Below are 13,598 nucleotides of genomic sequence, written 5' to 3' on the forward strand. Positions count from 1 at the left end.
ACTAGGTTACAAAAAGGTGCCCTAAATGATGAGATGACTACTGGAGGGATTACGGCATCCCTCCCCCCTACTTAGTCCCCCATGGTCACTAAACCCTTCCCACCCCTCAAGGATTTGAAAGAAACAGTACATAAAAGCCTCTATGACAGCTTCATGTTAGGACCAGTCCTATTAGAGCAGCAAGCAGGTCCCTGGAGTAGCCTAGCAGTCAATGCAGTGGATTTCAGAGAAGGGGACCCTGGGCCCATACCCCATTCTAACTGGTGAGCCCTCAAAACCCCACCAAAAATCTACTGTACCTACATATAGGTGACACCTGCAGGCATAATGGCTATTGTAATGGTGTACAGTTGGGTACAGTAGATTCTTGGTGGGTTTTGGAGGGCTCATCATACAATATAAGGGGGTAACAGTAAGTTATGTACTTAGGACCTTTTATGTGAAGTCCACTGCAGTCCCATAGGGTGCCCCACTGCTCTGCTGGGATGTCTGTGTGGCCAGTCTACTAAGAATGCTGACTCCTCATACATCCCAATGGCTTGTTTTTATGAATTTTCCCTTTGGATGTTTTTTTTTCCAGAAATGGTCCTAAAATATAGATGCACTGAGCACAAAAATGTTTGGCAAATAGTCATTTTCAAAAAAAGTTGGACTTTATTCTGGTTTGAAAATGGTCATTTTACTACTGGATTTTTGGACAGTTTGTGCAAAACATTCAAAATCGGATTTGGTCTTCATATGAAAAGTGCCCCTCCAGAAGGATCATTTTTTTCCCAATTTATGATAAGTAACAATATCAGTGCATTAACTGAGGTTATGAATTCTAGGTTGTTTTTTTTTTACACAACCTCTTCCTTTTATTCAGATGTAGTGTTGGTCTTTGGAAAGGCACAAGATACCCATCATCCTGTCTCTGCTCCATGAATAATGGTCACACTACAGGTTCACATATGTGTTATCAGATTCCTTTTGTGGAAAATAAAACTTTGCATTGAATGAGCTTAATTACAGTACAGTATCTGATTGTGGCAGGATGTTAATTTTTTAAAGTTGAAGATCACAGGCAATTTTGGTTTTCAAGAAATATAATAAAGTTCAACATTGGCCTTACACAGCATATGTACCTGGCATGCCAAGATGGTATCCAGTAGTGAAATTAGCCACAAATCCACCTCTGGTTCCTGCCTTGTCAGTAATGAGATACACTGTCATATGATTGGTTGTGGAGAACACATCTGGTACCTGGCCTCTCCCTGTATAAACAGCTGCTCGTAAGGAAAAACAGAGTGTCAGAATGATAGTATCTGTTCTACATTATAGTATTGTGATTGCTATGTTAGGCCATTTTGATACATAGAATTAAAGGGAAACATGCTAGTTATAGGTGTGACTTTGCATTGAACTAAATTCAGTGGCGTTCCTAGGAGGGCTGACACCCGGGGCGGATCGCCGATGCGCCCCGCCCCCAGGTGCAGCGCCCCCCCCCCGGAACAGCGCAATGCCCCCCCCGGCGAAAGAACCCCCGATCCCCCGGCGAAAGAAACCCCCCCGGGTGCACGCCGCTGGGGGGGGGGTGTGCCGCACACCTGACGGCTCTTTGTTTTCATGCTCCCTCTGCCCCAGAACAGGAAGTAACCTGTTCTGGGGCAAAGGGAGCATAAAAATGAAGAGCCGACAGGCACGCGGCACCCCCCCAGTGGCATGCACCCGGGGCGGACCGCCCCCCCCCTTGGTACGCCACTGACTAAATTAATATATTTGTAACTAGCTTTCAACATTTGTATCCTTTTTATTTTGTATTAACCTAATGAAGGCCACAAAGCTCCTGAAAGTTGGTTGTGAATGTATTATTAGTCTATTTAAAGTTACCACTAGCAATTTTATTTGTTGATCTTTATTTTGACTGACCTTACATTAAAAGAGGTTACTCAAAAAGTGTGCTTTTAAAACTAACAACTTACTATGCTCATCTGTAAAATCAAGGTCTTACCTGACACCTTTTTGAAATTTAAACTTGCAAACAGATCCTGTAGCTATAGATCCTTCCAGAAAGCAGAAAGCTTGATCATAGTCATAACAGGGAGAAGCTATGTTCATAAATGCAAAGCACGGCTGTAAAGTCTAAGCAAAAGCTATTTCTGATAACTTGCAAACAACTATCCAGAGGCAATATATCTGAAGTAAAAAAAAGAAAAAGAAAAAGGCAGGACAGACCAATAAACCTCAGGGTTATTAAAGAGCAGTTCACTGCTCTTCAGCACTGGGGGCTGGACAGCTCCTATGTTTCACAGACTTAACAAAAGTAATAGTGCTGTTCACATTTTTGAAGCATGCTAAAATGGACTTAAAAGCTGGTGCAGAGGGTGGCACAAAAAAACAAACAAACAACCTCTGCCCCTGCCCCCAGTGCCTTAATTTCTGATGTTGTGTGGGCTAAGGCCTTGATGGCTTGCTCCAATCCACCTATGTTTAAATTAGGATGCCTGATTTAAAAGGGCAAGTAGGTGTCTACTTATGTGATATTTTACAAAGGGCAGACATTCTATATACCTTTAAGGTGTGGGCTGTTGCACCTGCTCTAAAGCAAGAGTAAATAGTTCTACCTAGATAATTCATGTATATGTATATATTAGCATATTTTACAGTCTATGGGGCAATTTTATAACTTGGCACCTCAAATTAGACACCTTGATGCCATGTGCTGAACACCAATTCTATAATGGCATCTTGGCACCAAGATTTCATTATAGAATACTAGCATGAGTTGGCACAACAGGGCTACATTTAGGCACACCCACTTATGGCTGTAATAAGTTGTCACACCTATAGGGTGCATGCATAAGTAGGAAACATAACCATGTCACTCTTCTACTTCTAATCAATGCTCTACTCCTGCTTTATCTCATACTAGACTTCAAGCCTCCCATCGCTCTTTATGGAACTCTTTACCTTTTGCCCTCTGACAGAACAGTCTTACCAATATTTTAAGATTGATCTAAAAGCCTACCTGTTCACTAAAGCCTTCTTTTAAGATCCTGTGACTCAGTTCTCAGGTTCGGCCAACTGCCAGTATTTATGCTCCATGTTTTCTCTGCTCTTCCCTTCTCCCAATTTTTCTTACTGTCTTTTCTATTTGACCCTTTATTTAGTTGGAGTTCTTTTCTCTTATTTTCTTTTTATTGTATTTTAAGTATAAACCACTTTGACTTTTGTGAAAGATGGTATATTAAATGATAATAAACTAAACTTATGCTCCTGCCTATGACCATCCAAGTTTATGCCCCCTTACAATTTTATGTTAATAACACCTGTAGAATTGTACTTAGGGGGAAATTCTATAAATAGTGCCAAAAGTTAGGTGCTGAAAAGATCTGCACTGAGACCCTATTTTTAAAGGGCACCCAACCTTTATAGAATACCGTTAAAGTGTGCAGGTCATGCCTATCTTTGAGTGCCGGACATAAGCCTGGAAGAAACAGGTGTAAGTCTAGTGTCTAAAGGTAGGCACAGATTTCTACTATTCCATAAATCGGTGCTTAACGTTTGGAAATACCTATGACCGGTCCCATGGTCACACCTTCTATTTGGTTGCATGCAGGAAAAGTCAGGCATTAAGTGATAGAAGAGCACACAAGGGCTATCTGTGCACAACTGCAATTGAGCACTGATTAGCACCAATTACATGACCAATTGGCATCCATTTCCTTGTTATGTTGCATGCAGATTTCAGATCTGCACACAAATTCTGGTGCACAACTGTTGGTAGCATCTATAGAATCCAGGGGTTAGTGCACTTGCATTTGTGAGTACCTACGAGGATGCCACTCAGATGCACAAGGCTCGCTTAACTGCACTCTCCCAATTATAGAGTTGCCCTTTCTGTGTGTGTACCTATGAACTTCACTCACACTCCGCCCAAACTCTGTCAATGTACACTCATACTGGCAAAGTATGCACAATCATGTCATGACATTTTTTCACGTTTGGTATTTTATAAGAGCCCATTTATACATGAAAATAGTCGTAATTACTGCAAAGTGTTAATTTGGGGATCAAGTTGAAATATTTTTGACCATTTCTACGTACACCAAAGTATATGCTGTCTAATATTAAAAACTGGCTATGATATCACTTTTTATACAGCATAGATCTAATGATGATATTACCTTGTTTAAAATATGTGGAGGCCAATTGTGAATACATCTTCCTGTGCATTTAAGCTCAGCATCATTTTCTAATCTTAATTTTGAATAAAATGAGAAATGATATTAGGAGCTTCTTATTCATTCTGGGGATAAAGGAAGCAATTCTATAATTAGGTGTCTCCTTTTAGGTACCCAATACCACAGAATGAGTGCATATTCTACAATAGCATCTGGGCACTAGAATACTGGTGTAACCTGGTGATAAATTATAACCTGGTGTCACCATTGCTAACTGTTGGGCACCTGCACTTACATCAGTTATAGAGCTTGTATAACTGTGGGCACCTAAAAGGTGTGAGTGATTTACTGCATTCTGTAAGTTGCATGTATAACAGTCCTGCTCATGCCCTTTCTATGCTCTGCCTATGTGAATGTCCTCCTTGCATTTACAGGCTATGCCACTTACACATACTCTTATAGAATAGTAGGGAGGAGCAGTCATTTGCAATGATATGGGACAAGTCAATGACACATTCAATGTTGTTGCATGCCATTATCAAATGAACCCCCCCCCCCAAAAAAAAAAAATCACATTTTATCATTTACTGATAATAGCACACACTCTTTTGAGAGCATGTGCATGATTTGCAAAGAGGATACTTATTGCACATGCATGAGCTATCACACATGTGTGAACCACTGTTCATGCACACATAGTGGGAAATTTTATAAATCACGCTCCAAGATCGGTGCTAAGCATAATTCTATAATGGACATGTTGAAGCCATGTGTAAATGCTAGGGCTCAAGTTGGGCACTGAGTCAGTATTCTGTAATAACCTCCACAATTTTTTGGAATGTCCCTGATGTGCCCATGCCCTCCCATATCCATGTCCCCTTATGCACTATGGGATCTGGGCACCCAGCGTTATAGAATAGGGTGCAGCCAGATAGTATTTTGCTGCCACTTATGTGCCTAAGTGATGGTTTTCTGTGCAAGTAGCACATTACTGTAAGCACCCTGTTATAGAATTGCCCTTAAAATGTTTTGGAAGTCTTGGGTCATTGCTTTATGCCGATAGGATTGTGACCAGAATTCAGCCTGGATATGAGGATCCTGTTTCCAAGTCCATCCTCTGTCCTCAGGTCCTCACTACTTCCCCCTTCCAACTTAACCTTGATGATACATCCTGTATTGCCCCAGGCTCCAGATAGGATTGTTTTAAGCAGTGGCCTCATCCTTGCATAAACCATTTCTGCAACTGATATAAACAAACCACAGCAGCAATAAACTCCAAGACAGCTTTTTTTTAAAGCTACAGGGGCTCACAGGGTGGCAGCTATTCCTATACTGCTGGTCTGCAACCCCTACAGTTTTAAGAGGATAAACTTGAAGGGTTGCATTTGCCATAGTTTGTTTACATCAGGTGCCACCTGGGAATGCCTACTTCCCAAACTGGGCAAATCTTCCTCCGGTACTTACCCAGAAACTGAGAATCTGCTCCTTTGCCGTCTCGAACCTCAACAACATCATAAATATTTTCCAAGTCAAAATCTTGAAAATGAAGCTGAATATTCTTCCCCACATCTGCATTCAAATACCAGATACCTGGAGATAAATGGGAACAGAAACACTGGTGAAACTACTCAGGTCACAGGCTAAATCTGAACTTTGTACCAAAAATGGAAAAGGAGAACCACTGTGCTAGCTCTGCATCAAATATAAAAATACTATGTTAATGTAACACTGGAAGTCAGTTAGATGGGTTGTTAGGTTTTAATGCAGTGAGACTAGATAAGAGCATTTGTTAAGCCATACGGCTTTCAGTCAATTTTTGGAACTTTAGGAGAAGGATTAAAATGTCTATTTCATAAATATGTGATTCAGTCAGAATAGGAACAGGTTAGATAATTATCTTTTTACAGGAGTAATTTATATTTTTCTGTCTTTTGTTGGCTCTGTGTGTCAGTTTATTTTATTGGCTCTGTGTATCAGTTTATTTGATTGTTATTTTTTTAGACATGTCACTGTTACTTATATAATTCCATGGTATGATCAAATTTTTTTTTGTTGTTGTTGTATTCCACTTTGAACTGAACAGGTTTAGGCGGATAAACTAGTTTATATGCATAAATGGGCATACAAGATTTCAAGGGGGCAGCTTCTGGGTATGGTATGGGTGGACTGGTGACTCCACTCAGGGATAGAAATGAAACTGGTTATTCACTCTAAAGGGCTCAGTTTTTGGAAAAGAAAAACCTTTAAAAAGTGGCATAAACTGGCAGATGGACATTTTTCTTGCCAAAACGACCAAATTGGTATTTTTAAACACATTTCCCAGACATTTTTCTATGCTGTTCATCTGCAGTGCATCCAAATCTCTTGGGAGCATGTCAGGGGCAGGATTTGGGCAGTCCTAAGACTTGGATGTTTTTCAGCTATAATGGAACAAAACAAAAATATCCAGGAATAAAACTAAGACGTTTTGAGCTAGACCTGTTTTAATAAAGACTAAGCCACAAAAAGTGCCCTAAATGACCACTGGAAGAATAAATGAATTGACCCCCCCCTTACTCCTCCAGTGGTCACTGACCCCCTCCCACCCCCCAAAGATGTGAAAAGAAACAGTACATACCAGCCTCTATGACAGCCTCAGATGCTATTACCACTCCTATTAGAGCAGCAAGCAGGTCCCTGGAGTATCCTAGAGGTCAGTGCAGTGCACTGTGGAGAAGGGGGCCCAGGCCAAAAAGTCACTCTAACTGTTACATTTGGGGTGGAAAGTGTGAGTACACCAAAAACCTACTGTATCCACATATAGGTGACACCTGCAGTCGTAAGGGCTTTTGTAGTGGTGTGCAATTGGGTACAGTAGGTTTATAGTGGTTTTGGAGGGCTCACTAGACAACCTAAAGGAGCAATGGTGTGATGTGGACCTGGGAGTTTTAGGTGAAGTCCACTGCAGTGCCCCCTAGGGTGCCCCACTGCTCTGCTGTGATATCTGTGTAGCCAATCTACTAAGAATGCTGGCTTCTCCTACATCCCAAAGGCTTGATTCTGTACCTTTTTTACTTGGATATATTTTCCCCAAAGATGGACCAAAAAGATAAATTCACAGAGCACAAACACATCTAGCAAGTGGCCATTTTTGAAAAAAAAAAAAGATAGACGTTTTACTGTTTCAAAAATCACTATATTCGCTAATCGGATTATGAATATTTTGAGCCAAACGTCCAAAGTCAGACTTAGATGTCATATCGAAAATGCCCCTCTATAGCTCTTTGTGTGTTGAAAACTACTGAACAACAGTCATTAGTTGGTAAAGGAACCAAGTTCTGGAACCCTCATCCATCCTCTATTCTTGAATGTAAGAGCTATATGACATTTTGGCATAGCCTAAAAACCTGACTTTTTAAAAAGTATTTGATAGGTTCTATTTAACTGAAGGATCTGTTTTGTATGAAATGTACTGGATGCATTTAGAAGTTTAACAAAAAAACATTCTGTGAATGTACTTTGATATTTTGTTATGCATTTTGTTCAATTGTGATTTAAAATCTTTTTACAATTCGTGTTGAACTATGTGGTGTAACAGAATATAAATGTGTGAAATTAAATTAAATAAAATGAACATGTACTTTCCATTTCACAAGAGAAAACACATATATTTCAAAATATTTCCCCATGAGCATTGACATCGCCTCTGAATCATACATAAATGTGAGGTAACTGCTTGCTTGCACCTGGAGGTTTGAGAAGTGATCTAGGAAGCAAATCATGCTTATTTCTGTTTCCTTAAAAAACACCTAAAAAGCCAGAAATTCAAAACACAGAACTCAGCTTCTGTACTAGAAGTAATTTGACAAAAACTGGTACTTACACGTTTATAAGTTGCACAGAAGGCACTTCCATGTATAATGCTGGCAAACATATGTGTAACAAACAGCAGGAAGTCCCACTATAGTAACATAGTAGATGATGGCAGATAAAGACCTGTACGGTCCATCCAGTCTGCCCAACAAATAAACTCATATATGCTACTTTATATGGTATACCTGACCTTGATTTGTCCTTGCCATTTTCAGGGCACAGACCGTAGAAGTCTGTCCAGCACTAGCTTTGCTTCCCAATTACCGGTGTTGCCACCCAATCTCCGCTTAGCTTCTTTGGATCCATTCCTGCTGAACAGGATTCCTTTGTATTTATCCCACGCATGTTTGAATTCCATTACTGTTTTCATCTCCACCACCTCCTGCGGAAGGGCATTCCAAGTATCCACCACACTCTCTGTGAAAAAATACTTCCTGACATTTTTCCTGAGTCTGCTCACCTTCAACCTCAATTCATATCCCTTAGTTCTACTGCTTTCCCGTCTCCAGAAAAGGTTTGTTTGCGGATTAATATCTTTCAAATATTTGAATGTCTGTATCACATCACCCCTGTTTCTCCTTTCCTCCAGGGCATACATGTTCAGGTCAAGAAGTCTCTCCTTGTATGTCTTGTAACACAAATCCCATACCATTTTTGTAGCTTTTCTCTGCACCGCTTCAAGTCTTTAAGCATTGCAGAGAAAAGCTACATCCTTAGCAAGATACAGCCTCCACAACTGAACACAATACTCCAGGTGGGGCCTCACCAATGACTTGTAGAGGGGCATCAGCACCTCCTTTCTTCTACATGCCCTTACATGTATGTTACAACAAGCTCTAGGGAAATCTTGAACTTCTCATATAAAATGTATCTTCATGTTTATCTGCTGGAACAATGAATCTCTGCACCCAGATCAGCAACAGATTAAGGGGGGAAGTTATTAAGTTGTAGGAAAAGATGGGCTTTTACTATACTTTGCTTTATAATAGTACTGCATTAGAGCCATTTAACATGCATTGAGGAGCAAACAAGTTTACTGCATTTATTGTATTTATATTTGGTCATTTTACTATTGCTATACTGTCAACACAATTGTTTTATGTTAAACTAGCCATTAGGCCCGTACCAACGGGCTAGTTTTTTGTTTTCCTATGGCCCCCCTGTCCACCAACCCTGCTCTCTCCCCTGCCCTCCCCCCAGCGTCTGTTTCCCTCAGTTCCACCCCTCCTACCCTCCCTGCTCCATCCTACTCTGATTTCCACACCCATGTCCAAGCCCTCCTCCCTATTGGGCTGTACTGCTGGTGGAGGCGGGGCTTGGACTTCTACACTCTCAGCGTTCTGACTCTACTGCACATTTGCAGGTGAATCGGTCACTTGCCGTTTATATGTTTGATTGTGCCAGCTGTACACTGCGTTGGGTTAATCACTTCATAAAGATGGTTAATAAATCCTAATAAATAAATAATGTGGGTTAGTGCCCTCATGCACTTTGATAATTACCCCCTTCATGCAAGACTCAAATATCAGGCAAAATGAAAACAATATATTGAATGAAAGAAATAGTTCAGAAAATGCAAAACCTGTTCAAAAAGTGTTCTGTGATATTTTTCAGATCTTCAAATTGAGTTCTTAATGGTATGGGGATGTGTTGTCACTTTCAAACATGAATCCTTCAATGATGCTATATGATATTGATATTTTGTAATTTCCCATCATATCCGTTCAATAAACTATCACATACTAAAGCACTCTGGCATACACTGTTCAGAAAATTTAGTGAAATGCATATATTATAAAAACATACAGCAGGAACTGAACTGAAACTAATAAATTAAGTGATATATATGGGGAAATGAAATATGATTTTTCTTTCTATACATACTTCTAAAAAAAACATCTGGCTGATATTGAACCAGTCAGCATTTAAGCAGAGCACCAACTGCCGCAGTTAAAATTAGACCAGACATTTAGTGCTGACCCAGAAGTACTATACTGTTAGTAGAGATATTCAGATCACAGATGTGGAGGGGCATTTTCAGTGTAAAGTCTAAATCCGATTTTGGATGTTTTGCTGATAATGCCCCAAAATCAAGTGGCAAACATAGCAAATTTCAAACCAGAAAAGTGTCAACTTTTTGTTTTGAAAATGGCCATTTTCAGATGTTTTGTAGATGTTTTGGAATAGATGCTACATATGGCACCTGAAAAATCAGCGCCAAAAGTATTTCTGCCTAGGTGTAGTTTGTAAACTGTGTCAAGATTTAGGCATGGTTTATAGAATACACACTCCTTTACACCAAGTAAAACTTGGTGTATACACTGGTGCCTAAGTTAGGTGCAGAGCAGGTATATTTTATAACAGTGTGTGTAGATTTTCAGAATGCACACAGTTCACCCATCTCACAGCCATGGCCATGCCCCCTTTTTGGCAGCACATATTGAAATTTACAAACACCACTTTACAGAATATGCCTAGCAAGTTGTATGTGTAAATTCTAATTAATGTCAATTAGTATCAATAATTGCTTGTTAAGTGGCAATTATCAGCACTGATTAGCTTTTTAAGTAATTAAATTGCATGTGCAACTCCAGAATATGACTAGATTTAAGTGCGCAATTTTGGTTGCGCTGTATAAATTCCGGGGATTTGTGCTCAGTATGTTTTTCTTTTGTGACCATTTTTGAAAAAAAATGTCCAAGGGAAATGGCACATATTGGGGGGGGGGGGGGAGGGCAGCATTCCTACTCCCCTGTTTACAAAGCCGTGCTAGCGGCTGCTGGTGTGCTAATGCCGACACAGCCCATTCATTTTGAATGGGCTGTGTCAGCATTGCCATGTGGCTTTGTAAACAGGGGGTTACTAGACTGGCCACGGATATCCCAGTAGAACAGTGGGGCACCTTAGGTGGTGCTGCAGTAGACTTCATATAAAATGTCTGAGGTACACATTTCACTGTTACCCCTTATAATGTATGAAGAGCCCTCCAAGACCCAGAGAAAACCTACTGTACCCAACTGTACACCACTACAATAGCACTTATGTCTGCAGATTTCACCTATATGAGGGTACAGTAGGTTTTTGGAGGCATTTTGGAGGGTTTACACTTTCCACCACAAATATACCAGATAGAGTGGTATATGGGCCTGGGTCCCCTTCTCTACAGTGCACAGTGTAGGATACTCCAGTGACCTGCTTGCTGCTCTAATAGGACTGTAGCTGTTCCAAAAATGAGCCCCAAAGGTAGAGCAATCTTTTTGTTGTCATAGCTTTATCCAGTTTATCTAGTTAATGTTTTGAATATGGCTGCTAACCTGCCCCGACTCTGTCCAGATATGCAAAGGTGATCATAGGAAATATTCAGTGACATTATTTGGTTAGTGCTGCTGAACATTTCTCTTTCTGGCACATATCCAGTTGACAGCACCTGCCCAGTAGTGGCAGGGAATCCATGCACTTGTGCAACTAAAATCTGGAAGAGGTCACAGACTTACAAAAAGCTTGGTTAGGGTAGTTCTGTGGGTAATTCATAGAACTGAAGGTGTTATTTGATGCCCAGAGTTCAGAGGGACCTCCACAATCAGCTGTAATAGAAAACAGGAAAAGGATTTAATTATTTCCCATTCATGAACTGTTACCATAAATTATGGATGAGGAGATAAGATTGTTTGAGGTGAAAACAATTTTGTGCACATGAATATTCAGGTTTTATTCTGGAGATATCTTGAATTCAGATGTACAGTTCTAAACTTTACATATAATCGATGAAAATGATAATCCATGAGAACACCGCAGACTCAACCTCATGGAACAAACACAAATCAGTGGGCATAAAGGTGAATTAAGAGGCTTGTATTCTGAGCAGTCAGTCACTAATCAATAGTTTATAAGGTCTCCTGATGTATTGTTAAAATTCAGGATGTGTGAATATATCATTTCCCCATGAACAGAGCAGTAGCATATTAAGGCCTATGCAAGTGGTGTGATTGTACAGGGTGCAAATATGGAGGGGTTCAAGATGTGCTGGGACCACTGCTTTTTAACATATTTATAAATAATTTAGAGATGGGCGTAACTAGTGAGGTAATTAAATTTGCTGACAACACAAAGTTATTCAAAGTTGTTAAATCATGAGAGGATTGGGAAAAATTACAAGACGAGACTCGGAGACTGGGCGTCTAAATGGCAGATGACGTTTAATGTGAGCGAGTGCAAAGTGATACATGTGAGAAAGAGGAACCCAAACTATAGCTACATAATGCAAGGTTCCATGTTAGGAGTCACTGACCAAGAAAGGGATCTTGATGTCGTTGTTGATGATACATTGAAATGCTCTGCTCAGTGTCCTGCGGCGGCTAAGAAAGCAAATACAATGGAAGGAAAGGAATGGAAAACAAAAGTGAGGATGTTATAATGCCTTTGTATTGGTCCATGGTGCAACCGCACCTCAAATATTGTGTTCAATTTTGGTCGCCGCATCTCAAAAAAGATTAGTGGAATTAGAAAAGGTACAGAGAAGGGCGACAAAAATGATAAAGGGGATAGGATGACTTCCCTATGAGGAAAGGCTGAAGCATCTAGGGCTCTTCAGCATAGAGAAGAGATGGCTGAGGGGAGATATGATATAGATCTATAAAATTATGAGTGAGTGGAACGTGTAGACGTGAACCGTTTTTTTTACTCTTTCCAAAAATACTGGGAGTAGGGGGCACGAGATAAAGCTACAAAGTAGTAAATTTAATACAAATTTGAGAAAATGTTTCTTCACTCAACATGTAATTAACTGTGGAATTTGTTGCCAGAAAATGTGGTAAAGGTGGTTAGCTTAGCGGGATTTAAAAAGGGTCTGGACGGCTTCCTAAAGGAAAAGCCCATAGACTATTATTAAATTGACTTGGGGAAAATCCACTGCTTATTTCTGTAATAAGCATCATAAAATTTATTGAGCTTTTCTGAGATCTTGCCAGGTATTTGTGACCTGGATTGGCCACTGTTGGAAACAGGATACTGGGCTTGATGGACCTTTGATCTGTCCCACTGTGGCAATACTTATGTACTTATGTAAGATTTTCTCCCAGCCCACCATCTCCTCTAATGCCCCCGTGGCCCCATATAGCTACACCCCTGCTTACAACCTGCATATATTCCATTATAATAGTCAATATCTGATAGTATCAAGGAATGGACTATTGTTCTGAAGATCTTGTTCAGGAAAAGCGGTCTTATTCGTTTTCACTACAACTGCATGCACGTGAGGTTCCAGAGTCAAGAGAGGATCTATAAGCACACCTAAGATCCTTAAATTTGACTCTAGTGGATAAGTTATTTGATCAGTGAAATTTTTGTAAGGAATGGGTTGAAAAGGTTGGGAATGACCAAGGAACTTAGTTTGTTCTCTATTTAGTTTAAGTATAAACATGGATGACCAATTTCCCATAAGGTCTAGTGCTAATTTGATAATGTTTATTTTTTCACTAATGTCATTGTTGAGAGGGATATATATTGTAACATAATCCACATAAATGAAAGTGTTAAACCCACTGGATACCAATTTTCTCCCAAGGGGAACCATCATAATATGAA

The 13,598-nt window shown here is 40.0% G+C and overlaps 1 protein-coding gene across 1 annotated transcript in view; it reads right to left on the minus strand.

Annotated features, from left to right (window-relative positions):
• The window catches only part of TMPRSS15 (transmembrane serine protease 15), a 183,245-nt gene that overhangs the window by 53,424 nt on the left and 116,223 nt on the right, over positions 1–13,598 (minus strand). Inside the window, exons 15-17 of the mRNA XM_030205046.1 lie at positions 11,510–11,599; positions 5,628–5,753; positions 1,125–1,265 (exon numbers count right to left, since the gene is read on the minus strand). Of these exons, the coding sequence (XP_030060906.1) occupies positions 1,125–1,265; positions 5,628–5,753; positions 11,510–11,599 (357 nt within the window). The remainder of the gene's footprint in view (positions 1–1,124; positions 1,266–5,627; positions 5,754–11,509; positions 11,600–13,598) is intronic.

The sequence above is a fragment of the Microcaecilia unicolor genome, chromosome 5 (genome assembly GCF_901765095.1).
Source record: "Microcaecilia unicolor chromosome 5, aMicUni1.1, whole genome shotgun sequence".
Lineage (NCBI taxonomy): Eukaryota > Metazoa > Chordata > Amphibia > Gymnophiona > Siphonopidae > Microcaecilia > Microcaecilia unicolor.